The sequence below is a fragment of the Garra rufa genome, chromosome 8 (assembly GCF_049309525.1).
Source record: "Garra rufa chromosome 8, GarRuf1.0, whole genome shotgun sequence".
Lineage (NCBI taxonomy): Eukaryota > Metazoa > Chordata > Actinopteri > Cypriniformes > Cyprinidae > Garra > Garra rufa.
In genome coordinates this window covers 5,877,380-5,890,378 of record NC_133368.1, presented here as the reverse complement: position 1 = coordinate 5,890,378, position 12,999 = coordinate 5,877,380, and the positions used below count along the sequence as shown (strand labels likewise).

The 12,999-nt window shown below is 38.2% G+C and overlaps 1 protein-coding gene across 12 annotated transcripts in view; it reads right to left on the bottom strand.

Annotated features, from left to right (window-relative positions):
- abi2a (abl-interactor 2a) overlaps positions 1 to 12,999 on the bottom strand; it is a 49,041-nt gene that overhangs the window by 5,232 nt on the left and 30,810 nt on the right. For 2 of the 12 annotated variants that reach the window (XM_073845954.1, XM_073845956.1), the window contains 6 exons: positions 12,482 to 12,579; positions 9,021 to 9,170; positions 5,557 to 5,678; positions 4,855 to 5,088; positions 881 to 1,039; positions 320 to 406 (listed from right to left, as the gene is read on the bottom strand). In XM_073845954.1, the coding sequence (XP_073702055.1) occupies positions 320 to 406; positions 881 to 1,039; positions 4,855 to 5,088; positions 5,557 to 5,678; positions 9,021 to 9,170; positions 12,482 to 12,579 (850 nt within the window). The remainder of the gene's footprint in view (positions 1 to 319; positions 407 to 880; positions 1,040 to 4,854; positions 5,089 to 5,556; positions 5,679 to 9,020; positions 9,171 to 12,481; positions 12,580 to 12,999) is intronic. The other 10 variants (XM_073845955.1, XM_073845957.1, XM_073845959.1 and 7 more) reach the window with 6 other exon arrangements.

The window sequence follows — 12,999 nt, the reverse complement described above, 5'->3', positions numbered from 1 at the left end:
AATTATCTGAAATAGTTTGTTCTGGAAGTGAACTAATCCTTTAAGTTGGATTGCAGGCCACGGATACCACAATAATGGTATCATTGTAATTATCTTCACTTGCAGGTGTTTTTTTTTTTTCAGTAAATATCAGTATATAATATTCATATGAATAATACTAAACACATTTTACTTATAAAAACAGGTAATTCTAATCAACTGACAGCCCTGAATCCAGAATATATTTTCATGCTTTCAACAGCATGTCTTGCTGCCACGTGTGTATGAGTGTGTCTCTGAATGCAGGAGGGTCTCATTAGAGGAGCTCAAAGCCACTTACTGGTTTCCTGTACGCGAGCCACAAAACCCGTCAGTGGAAGCTGGGGTGTGATCTGCAGTATGGAGGGGGGTGGGGGGGCCACTGAGGCTAGTCCACAAAACCACAAAAAGCACAGAGAAACACAGGGAGGGGGGAGTGTGTGAGCAGTGAACCAAGATAAAGAAAGTGAATGTGAAAAGGAAAATCAGAAGACAGTAGGCAGTTAGTTTAGTGTGCAAACACTGTCTGACACACAGGAAGTGGTCACCTGGGAGCAGAAAGGATGGAGGGTAAATCTACACCAACTACAGAGTTCAAAGACTAACCCATTTATACATCAAAGCACCAAGCTAACTACGTTAACAGTAGATTCACATTAAGAGCTTGAGAGAAATGTTACCACAGAAAAAAAATGAATGCGGTAAAGCAAAGATATGATGGTGTGTCAAATACAAATGTTAAAAGAAAGTAAACCGCAGGTGTGGGGGTCCATCATGTACTCAGTCTCAGAGAACAAATTAAACTTTTGACGAACAACCAAAAGGTACACAGGCATCAAGGTCTAAATAGTGAGAGCAGTACCTTGGTTCTGATTGTAATAGGGCCCTCCATTCTGCTGGCTGGGGGGCATGGAAGTTTGACCCGTGATGGAGGGCGGTCGGCGATACGGCAGCGAACCCCCCACTGTGGGTGTGATCTGTCTGGGGACGGGCCTGTTCATACTGTAGAAATGAGGACCACCTGTATGAAAAACACAGCCATGAGAGACAGAAAAGATTGACTGCAGATTGATCACATTCATTTCTGAGAGGTGTACCACCTTTATTCCCCATTAACAGTCAGAAAAAACAAACGAAAAGGAATGTGAGAGATCTACAGTTAGACCATTCAAAGACAAGCATTTTGTGAGAACAGTGACCGAATGAGATCAATGATCCAAAAGCAAACATGAATGTCATGAAAATGATGCTTAAAGGATTATTTCACTTCCAGAATAAAAATGTCCTGATAATCTACTCACCCCATGTCATCCTAGATGTTCATGTCTTTTTTTTTTTTCTTCAGTCAAAAAGAAATTAGGGTTTTTGAGAAAAACATTTCAGGAGTTTTCTTAATATAGTGGACTTCAATGGGGATCAATGGACTGAAGGTCCAATTAGCAATTTCAGTGCAGCTGCAAAGGGCTTATCTAGCAAACGATCTGACATTTTCCAAAAAAAAAATTACAAATAAATATTTAACTTTTGTAATCATTATGTTTTTATGTTGGAAAGGTCGCGCACGATTAGTTCTTTGTTGGTGTACTTCGGTTCAAAAAGATAGGGTAGGGCCTTTTCGCTACATAAGACCCTTATTCCTCAGCTGGGATCATGTAGAGTCCTTCGAAGCTGCACTGAAACTGCAGTTTGGACCTTCAACCTGTTGGTTCCCATTGAAGTCCATTATATGGAGAAAAATTCTGAAATTTCCTCAATTTCTCTTTGGCTGAAAAAAGAAAGATATGAACATATTGGAGGTGAGTAAATTATTAGGGAATTTTTATTCTGGAAGTGAACTAATCATTTAAACTGATCTGGACTGAGGAGGTTTTCTCACTAGATCTTCTTGGTGTGGACCAAAGTACATTTGAAAACAGCAGAGCAGTTGTCCCCAAGTCATTGCTGTTGTTTTTTTAATGTGTTTTTGGTTAAAAGCCTGAATAAGGGGTCTGAAGTCAACACAGCCTCAATATACACTTTTTTGGTCTATTCTTTGACAAAATATACAGTGGGGAGATAATTATTTGATCCCCTGCTGATTTTGTACGTTTGCCCACTGACAAGGAAACGATCAGTCTATAATTTTAATGGTAGGTTTATTTTAACAGTGAGAGACAGAATAAGAAAAAAAAATCCAGAAATGCTTTTCGAAAAAAGTTATAAATTGATTTGCATTCTAATGAGTGAAATAAGTATTTGATCCCCTATCAATCAGCAAGATTTCTGGCTCCCAGGCATGGGTGTAAATTTCATTTAACAGTGGGGGGGGGGGGGGGACAATAAATATAAAATTTCTCATGAGCAATTTTTGAAGGGGACACAAATAATACAGTCAAATTGTACTTATAAAGATACACAACAATAAAAAAAAGGAATTAAAAAGGGTTTAAAATATTATTTAAAATTAAGACACTTAAGAACAGAATAGAAATTGATTATACAAAAAACACAGTCAGTTCGGACGTACTCAGTGCTCATTTAGTAAATGCACAGCTAAATAAAATGCTAATTGTGGCCGTTAATGTTAAGTTAACGTTATGCCAAGTCGTCACAAATAAAACAATGCATGGAAAATGGCTTTGGCGTGTTAGTTGCAGTGCACTATGCAACAAGCTATTGTAAACAAGCTAATGTTAACTAGATAAGTAATATTTTAATCGCTAATATAGCAGATTCATGGAAAATTACATCGGTAATCAGCATTTTTGCCACAACTAATTTATGAATGAGTCTGCATCAACTACATTAAAGAGAATCACTTTATTTAAAGTGATTAAAATACTCTACTTACTGGAGTTCAACATTAAGCCGCAGCCACACACCTGACTCGTGTGTGTAGAGTAGGTGAGATGAACTGGGAAAGCAGGCAGTGGGCCAAACCACTGTGAGGAAGGGGAGGGGGAACTCAACTAAATGCATTTGTTTTATTTTCTACTTACACAATTATTTTAGGTATACATACATATATTTTTCACAATAGAGAGTGTGTTTTTTGTAAATAATTTTTTTAGGGGGGACAACCCTAGGATGGGGGGGGGGGGGCATGTCTCTAAAAGGGAGTGCTCCTAATCTCAGTTTATAGGGGATCACAGAAGCAATCAATCAGATTCCAAACACTCCATCATGGCCAAGACCAAAGAGCTGTCCAAGGATGTCAGGGCCAAGATTGTAGACCTACACAAGGCTAAAATGGGCTACAAGATCATCGCCAAGCAGCTTGGTGAGAAGGTGACAACAGTTGGTGCAATTATTCACAAATGGAAGAAACACAAAATAACTGTCAATCTCCCTCGGTCTGGGACTCCATGCAAGATCTCACCTCGTGGAGTTTCAATGATCGTGAGAACGGTGAGGAATCATCTCAGAACTACATTGGAGGATCTTGTCAAAGATGGCAGCTGGGACCATAGTCACCAAGAAAAAAAAAAACTGGTAACATTACGCCATAAATGACTGAAATCCTGCAGCAACCGCAAGGTCCCCCTGCTCAAGAAAGTTTGCCAGGGAACATCTGAATGATGAGAATTGGGTGAAAGTGTTGTGGTCAGATGAGACCAAAATCTAGCTCTTTGGCATCAACTCAACACGCCGTGTTTGGAGGAGGAGGAATGCTGCCTATGACCCCAAGAACACCATCCCCACCGTCAAGCATGGAGGTGGAAACATTATGCTTTGGAGGTGTTTTTCTGCTAAAGGGACAGGACAACTGCACCACATCAAAGGGACGATGGACGGGGCCATGTAGCATCATATCTTGGGTGAGAACCTCCTCTCCTCACTGAAAATAGGATGTGGATGGGTATTCCAGCATGACAATGACCCAAAACACATGGCCAAGGCAACAAAGGAGTGGCTCAAGAAACAGCACATTAAGGTCCTGGAGTGGCCTAGCCAGTCTCCAGATCCTAATCCCATAGAAAGGGAGTGAAAATCCAAACGTTGCCAAATCCAAAATTTGGCAAACGTCAGCCTTGAAACCTTAATGACTAGGAGAGGATCTACAAAGAGGAGTGGGACGGAATCCCTTCTGAGATGTGTGCAAACCTGGTGGCCAACTACAAGGAATGTCTGACCTTTGTGATTGCCAACAAGGGTTTTGCCACCAAGTACTAAGTCATGTTTCACTCATTAAAAGCAAATAATTTTCTAAGTTTTTTTTTTTAAATGCGTTTTTCTAGATTTTTTGTTGCTATTCTGTCTCACACTGTTAAAATAAACCTATCATTAAAATTATAGACTGAACATTTCTTTGTCAGTGGGCAAACATACAAAATCAGCAGGGGATCAAATAATTATTTCCCCCACTGTATGAGTAATGTCATTATTATTATTAAGTTCTCACTTGTCTTGGAAAAAGGCGATTGCTAACAAGCGGCTTCATTAAACATTATCATGCTGAACACTCTAAATCTACTTCACAGCCTTATTATGGTACAAAAGTGCTCTTGCAAACTTTTCAAACTCAAACTTTCATAAAAGCTGATTAATCGGCCTATATTTACGTGACATGACACAAAACAATGTAATCTTGTTTAAAGAACTGTTATATAAAAGCAAAACATTTGCATCTTTTTCTGCAAGTGAAGTCGCAGTGGTACTTTTATCAATGACTTAAAACCATACCATATTTGAATTGGAACAAACAATGAAACCATGTATGAAAACAGCCTGAGAGACTCATGAGAAAGCAAAATGAGCAGGACACAAAGACCAAAAACTCACCACAGGTGAGGAATGAAACAAGGGAAGGTATGACTGATGGGCTGGAGATGATGGGCCGGACAGTGTTGGACTCACCTGTCCCAGGGTTGGTGCTGGATGTAGCACTAGCTTCAGCTGAATTGAGGGGTAGTTGAGAGGGAGGAGAGCCATTATCTGGGGTCAGGGAGCTCTCAGTGGAGTCGGGGTGAGTGGGGAGAGATTCAGGGATTGAGGTGGGGTTGGCTGAGGGTTGTGTGGGGGTTAAATTAGAGGGCGTGACAGAAGGCTGAGTGGAGTTAGATGGAGCTGAGGGTGTGCTGGCACCAGCAGCTTGAGGGTAAAAAAGAAAAAGGAGAGAGGGAGGAAATCAAATGAGAAATGCTTTTGCATTTCGCTTAAAGGGAGGTAAATGTGGGGCATGCCAGGAAGAAGACTTGCTTTAGTCTCTTAGAGAACTGTCTACATCACAGGTGTCAAACTCAGTTCCTGGAGGGCTGTTCCAACCCACCAGTTCCAACTCTGCTTCAACACACATACCATGTAGTTTTCAAATAAGCCTGAAGGATGTGATTAGCTGGATCAGGTGTGTTTAATTGATTTTTTTATATATTAAACGTACTGATATTTTAAATATTATTGTGGGTTTCAATAGATAACAAAAGGATCTTTATAAACATCTAAGATTTGAATACTTAAATGCTTTTATAACATGTTTTTTGGTCGTGGGACAGCAGTTTGCGCCAATTTTGTAAAATAGCCCATATATGTTAAGTGTGCTTTTAGTGATTAAGATGTCACCTGGGAAGGCGTTGGGTGGAGAGGGTGTGGGTACAGCGATGGGAACACCCACACTGCCGCTTCCGCTGTTTTCACGACTGCTGCTGCGACTGCTGGGATGACTGCCGCCACTGCTCCCGCTGCTGAACACATGATACAGATTACACACCTTAGATACATATGCCTCATGTTATACACACCCATAGACTCACACACAGAGACAACAAAACAGATGAATCATAACTGCTCTCAAACACACATACATCACAAACTCAGACACATACACAGATACATAGATGTACCAACAGCTCACACACGACAGGAAAAACAGCAGCACGGGTTGGTTCAGTGTCTATTACATAAGATGATATGGCAGCATTTGTGAGTCACAGAAGGAACGGAGAAGCAACAGCAGATTCGCTGTGGACAGAAAGAAGCACACTCATAGCCTGCACTCATACTGAATACGCAAATGCTGAGCACATGGAGCACAGACTGCATGAGATCATGTGCTTGGGATGCAGTAAAAAGAGCAAGAAGAAATGCACAAATCAATCAATAGAGATGAAAGACTTGGAATGAAACGCTTTAAGATGAAAAGAGAAACAAGACAGCAACGCCAGACGAATACATAGAGCTGAAGCAGCTAAAGAGAAGGTACAGGAAACATTAAATGACTGAAGAGAAGAATGAACTGTCATTTGAATGCATATTACTGATTTGATTTTGAACTGAAAAAATTCTGACATTGTAATTTTGACACTTGACCATGACTGTCTTAATCATGACTTCTTTCTGATGATGTATGCTGGACTTCTTGAATCATTTTATTAATGCCCTGATATAGTTACAGCGTAGTTCTTTACTTGAAGGTAAAAAGAAGTTTGAAATAAGTAAGGAGCGGTTTACTGTTAGCTTGCACCCCATCATCCATAGTTCAAAGTCTAAAAAGCTTTTGAAGCATTTCCGAAAAGTTAACACTGGTAAGCAGATTTGAACTCCCCCCAAAAAACTACATTTTGTCCTAATTTTGTTAGAAATGACGGTAACACTTTACAATAAGGTTCATTAGTTAAACATTAGTTAATGTACGAACTAACATGAACTAACCATGAGCAATACATTTGTTACTGTATTTACTAATCTTCATTAACGTTAGTTAACGAAAATACAGTTGTTCATGTTAGTTCATGTTGCGTTAACTAATGTTAACAAGATTTTAATATTGTATTAGTAAATGTTGAAATTAACATTAACAAAGATTAATAAATGCTGTATGAGTGCAGTTAATTATTAGTTCATGTTAACTAATGTGGTTAATTAATGTTAACTAAGGAACCTTATTGTAAAGTGTTACCGAAATGACGTCACACCAGATCGTTCTTTGATTTCAAGTATATCAGGGCCATTATGATCGACTGCAAGCTCAACAATCAATGCACATAACCAAGTACATCGCAAATTTAAAGAAAGCCTATTTAGAAGCATTAAAACTTGTTGGACTGCACAATATTTTCATAACAATTAAGGCATTTGAAAGAATTCATGCTACTAAACTGTCATATCAGATAGTATAACAACCAAACGTATTTCCAAGAGTCCATGTTTCAAATTTAATCATAATTTCCTGTATGCAAAATACTTTTTTTTTTACTCACTTCAGGGGTGAACTAAGACCAAGTCTTTTCTTGGCAGTTTTTGTGAAATTCACCCTTGAAGGCTATAAAATTATAGGAGAAATGGGATTTGGACTCAACACAGGCAGAATTCAAAACCTCAAATCCTTGAAGTGCTAAAACTAAAATGTGTTAAGAGCATGTGTGCTACCACAGTTCCAAGGCTAACCTCAACTTTCTGTAGCCTTAAAATGCAAGAATATGGATGAATTCGGTTTATAAAGGTTTTGATGATATTAAAGGGATAGTTCACCCAAAAATAAAAATACTGTCATTAATTACTCACCCTTATGTCGTTCCAAACCTGTAAGAGATTCGTTCATCTTCAAAACAAAAAAATTAAGATATTTTTGATGGAATCTGGGAGCTTTCTGACCCTGCATAGACAGCAACGCAAGAAAGGTACTAAGAACAGCATTGAAATAGTCTATGTGACATCGGCTTTATAAAGCTACGAAAATACTTTGTGCGCAAAGAAAACAAAAATACTGACTTTATTCAACAATTTCTTCTCTTCTCTGTCAGTCTTCAATGCACATTTACAGAAAAAAAAATGTTGAATAAAGTACTTTTGTTCTTTGTGCAAAAAGTATTCTCGTAGATTTATAAAATTAAGGTTGAACCACTGAAGTCAGAGACCATTTTAACAACGTCCTTACTACCTTTCTGGGCCTTAAACGTGAAAGTTGCATTGCTCTTTATGCAGGGTCAGAAAGCTTTCAGATTTCATCAAAAATATCTTAATTTGTGTTCAGAAGATGAACAAAAGGCTCATGATTTTGGAATGACACAAGTAATTAGTAATTAAAAGTCGAGTAATTAATGACAGAATTTTGGGGTGAACCAACACTTTAAAGTGCTCTCAAACATGAATATATTCCGATCATCAGCCCTTCTGAACCTCAGGAGGGCACAACCGTTGTTATTTTTGTCCAAGATGTTCAATAACATCTCCAACTGGCAGACAGATGGGAGAGGGCTGGGGAAAACAGCACCAAATGCTCTTTTTCGGATCCTGCACAGAGTGACAAGAGGCAGACGTAAAAGAGCACGTGGGAGGACTTCAGCATACATTCACTGCTCATGGCGAAAACATGAGAAACTGTTAGGAGTGTATTGAAGTGTGTTCCTGCTCAACAAGTAAAACACAGAATGCTAAAAACAACAAGGTCAGGGTTCGGTTCCCAGGAAACACATCATAAAATCGCTTTAGCTGAAAGTGTCAGCCAAATGCATAAATGAAGTTACAGGCATCCCTGCAGATGGCACAGAGATCAAAAGAGAACAAGCGAGAGCGGTTACATAATTTCAGACGCATCTGAAAAGGTCTGAGCTTCAAAGGAAAGACCCAGAGAGAACTATCTGCAAAAGTCTTGTGCTTGTTCTGCAATGTAGTGGACTTGATCTTTAAAATCCTCAGGAAAAATAAACCAAGGAAAGTTTAAGATGAAAATGTCAGAGAAAGAGAGGCTCTGCAGTCATTTGAGAGCATCTTCAGGCGTCTTTATCCTCCATGACTGATGATGCATTTATGTGAGCACTGCTAACGTCACTCGCGACTGGTTGCCAAGGTTTCAGATTATGCAATTGTGCAGACAATCAACGATGCTTGTTTTAGAAGTGCTGGGGGAAAGCGATGTCAGAGCGAAAGAGCTTTACAGCAAAACCAGCTCATCAATGAAAGCTAATAAATACATTTACAAACATCCCCAAGACAGTAAATGCAGAGACATTCATGCACATTGAGAGCAATGCGAGAGAGGCATGAGATTTACTCCAACAGAGAGGAGAGGATGAGGGTAATGGTACCTGTAAGTGCGGTTCCTCTGATTAACAGATGCTGTGCGCACAGGACTTTGCTGCAGAATGGGCGCCATATTGCGTGTGGGGCTGGGGACGTAGTCATTAGGTACCACCGGAGGCCGCACTGGCTCAAGTGTTCTGTACGGCGAGTGTCTCCTGTTGGGTGGGACAGCAGGTTAATAACCTTGGGGAAACTAAATCAGACAATGACTAGCCTAGAAAACTTAGATTTAAAACTATTTTGCTTTACTTAAAGGGATAGTTCACCCAAAAATAAATTTTGAATTCTGAAGATGAATGAAGGTCTTAAGGGATTGGAATGACATAATGGTGAGTAATTAATGACCGAATTTTCATTTTTGGCTGAACCATCACTTCAATGTCTTACTCAGAAATGTGTCAGCATGTGAGAGTAATTCAATTTGGGGAAATAAAATGTGTCACTTTTTTTCTCTTTGGTATCAAAAGAAATGAAACAGGCATCTTTTGAGAATAAATTATTAACATACACGATTACTCGTCTTAATGTTTTTCACTTACTTTAAGGGATTTTTGCTATTTAAGGCTATTTTTACCAAACCGCTGTGCTTCTTGACTATGGCACACATGTAACAATTAACCATTTTTTAAAAAAAGAAAGAAATAAAATGACAGAAAATAAGCAACAGTAGACAAATCCTCACAGAAAAAAAAAAAAAAACACGATCAGAAACACTGATTCTCTCTCTCTGTCTCAAAAAAAAGTCCAGCTCAGATTTCTTCTAAAAAAAAAAAAAAATTTAATAAATAAATTTTGCTAAAATAAAATGATGATGACCATAATGTGTACAGGCACAATCATATTCCCACAACTGTAATTCATATTTTTAATCTGTATTACAGTAAACTAATTACTATAATTTTATAAATCAGCATAAAGTACAACAAATGCTTTTTTCTCATGCAAATATGTCAATGAAAATTGCAAAGAAAAATCAAAAAAGGGTCATGAACAAGAAATCAAAATTCCCTTGATCTTTTGACATATAAGGAGGTAATTGTACTATAAAACACCCTGACATTTTCACAACTCAATTTTATTGATAGCCTAAAATCAGCCTATATTGAAGCTGATTTGAAACTTTATTTGATGAACTTTTTTATTAACCAAGTTCCAGATTTTACTGCGGATTAGTTTACAAACACGGCACAATTTGAGACGATGATGTGCCTACTATATTGGATCCAACAGTAATGTCGCACCACATAAGTATGGGTAACTATTGCTTTGTCTGTTATTACAGATCGTTTGATATGTACTGAGTATTTCTGCATCCATCTAGGAAGGATGCAGGCTGTCAAACATACACAACTGTTAGCCAATCATAGCAGTGGGCGTTTACTTCCGAGTCTACAATCCACCACGCCCATTCAAACAGAGAGTTCTGATGTAGGGGGTTAAAAACAGGACAAAAACAGCCTATTACTTAATTACAATGATTTCATATAAAAATCCCTTTAATGGTTTTAAATAAATAAGGTTTTATTGCAACCATTGACATGTTCTTCACAGGTTTTGTAAGATTCACAGAACAGTTAACATATGTTCAGATTTCCCATCTCTTGCATATGCATGCATTTCATGAGAGAGTGAGCTTTAGCTGTGTATTGTTGCTGACCTGTCCTTTAAGCAGCACACAATCTGGCCTGCAATGCCCAGCCATCATGGGGCGACACAGGAAACCAAAAGAGCGCCAATCTGCACAGCTAGTGCTCAGAAAACAGGGCAGGACACACCCTTTGTCCTCAGTGCTCATACACATCAAGCTCCATCTCCCTAATAATGAACACTCTTTAAAAACTGAGCATATCTTATCTTTTTTAATCACAGTTCCACGCTTTCGCAATTTTAGATGCCAAAGCATATTTAACACGCCTCTTTTGACCCAAATGTAAAATCAGGCTCTTCACTGGGATAAAAGGGAAACAAGGGATGTGAAGGATAATGTCATCTGTGGGGCTAAGGCTGAATTCTCCCTGAGGACTAAAGATATGACCCACACATGTGCCCCTGAACTCAACTAGAGACACGTCACATCACGCTGTGCGTGACCTACACTGAGAAACAAGAAAAACCTCAGTGTTGCTGTAGAAACATTATTATAAAAAAACAATGTTTTGAATTATCTGATTAGTAAAAAGAGTAAAAAAATACAAGTCAAATGTTTGAATACACTTGATCTACATACTGGAAATTAGTAGGTGTGTCGAGATGACACATTTGTGACCCTGGACCACAAAACCAGTCTTAAGGTAAAATTTGACAAAACTGAGATATATACATCATATGAAAGCTCAATAAATAAGCTTTCTATTGATGTATGGTTTGTTAGGATAGAACAATATTTGGCCGAGATTCATCTATTGGAAAATCTGTAATCTGAGGGTGCAAAAAAAATCAAAATACTGAGAAAATCACCTTTAAAGTTCTCCAAATTAAGTTCTTAACAATGCATATTACTAATCAAAAATTACATTTTGATAGGTTTACAGTAGGAATTTAGCAAAAAATCTTCATGGAACATGATCTTTACTTAATATCCTAATAATTTTTGACATAAAAGAAAAATCAATAATTTTGACCCATACAATGTATTTTTGGCTATTGCTACAAATAAACCCCAGCGACTTAAGACTGGTTTTGTGGTCCAGGGTCACATTTGACTGGTACTGCATAGCAGAATTTGTCATTCACTTTATTTATCAAAAACATTGCAGAATTTAATTTACATAAATTTAAAGGGTCATGAACTGCCTTTTTTATTATTTTGTACTGTTCTCTGAGGCCAACCTACAATGTTATCCAGATTTTTACATCAAAAAACATCATAACTTAGAAGTAATAGGCTATTTTCGGTCCAGTTTTGACCCCCCTCATCAGAGCGCTCTGTTTGAATAGGCATGGCAGATTGTAGACTCAGAAGTAAACGCACACTGCTGTGATTGGCGAACAGTTGTGTATATTTGACAGCCTGCATTCTTCATAGATGGACGCTGCTGTGATTTAGGTTAAAAATGCATAAATACTCAGTACATATTAAACAATCTGTAATAATAGACAAAGCCATAGTGACCACCTAATAAAAACAGGTACTCACACTTGTGCGTTGCAACATTGTTGGATCCAATACAGTTGGCATAGTATCTTCTTTATAAATCCTGTATCGAATTGTGCAGTTTTGAGTTCCGAATCTTACAGGATATTTTCATAGTATAATGACTTCTTATAATGTTTAAAGATGAAGGGAATTTTGATTTCTCAGTTTGTGAACCCTTTAACTCAAAACTTTTTATGCTGTTCACTGAAAGACTTGGATGTGTGAGCATCATAAGAAAACACTTAAGACAAAATAAGTCACTGGCACAATCTCAATGGCCGATTCTCTCATTCGTGACCCCCTAGAGCTACAAAGTCCATATATACATACCCTATAGTGCCTTTGCCTGACATTGGGGGGCTGGGTGGTTTCTGTGTGGGAGGTGTGGTACGAAGAAGGCTGCCCATCTTCATGTTCTGGGTGTTGACCTATGACAATAACAACAAAAATCAACAACAAAAACAGCCTTTAGCTGTGAACAAAAACATCTCAGTTTTACAGAAGAAAAGAAAAAAGTTGACAGAAGCTTAGAACAGCAGCATACAATGTAGAGCCAGAGAGAAAGACTGTGAGAAAGTGTTTTATCTAGAGAAAACAATGAAAAGCCCAAACAAACAGAACAAGCTCACACACACACACACACACACACACACACACACACACACACACACTCCTGAGCAACATGCAACAATTATAAAACGCAAATATGATATGGTAAGGATGAAAGAAGAAACAGGGGTGATTGCCAAATGGTTGTTCAATTTCTGATTTGCAAAATCAAACTAAAACATTATTCGCTCCACCTCAATTCCTCATGAATGCATCTATATGAGACATTTCTGAGTCTC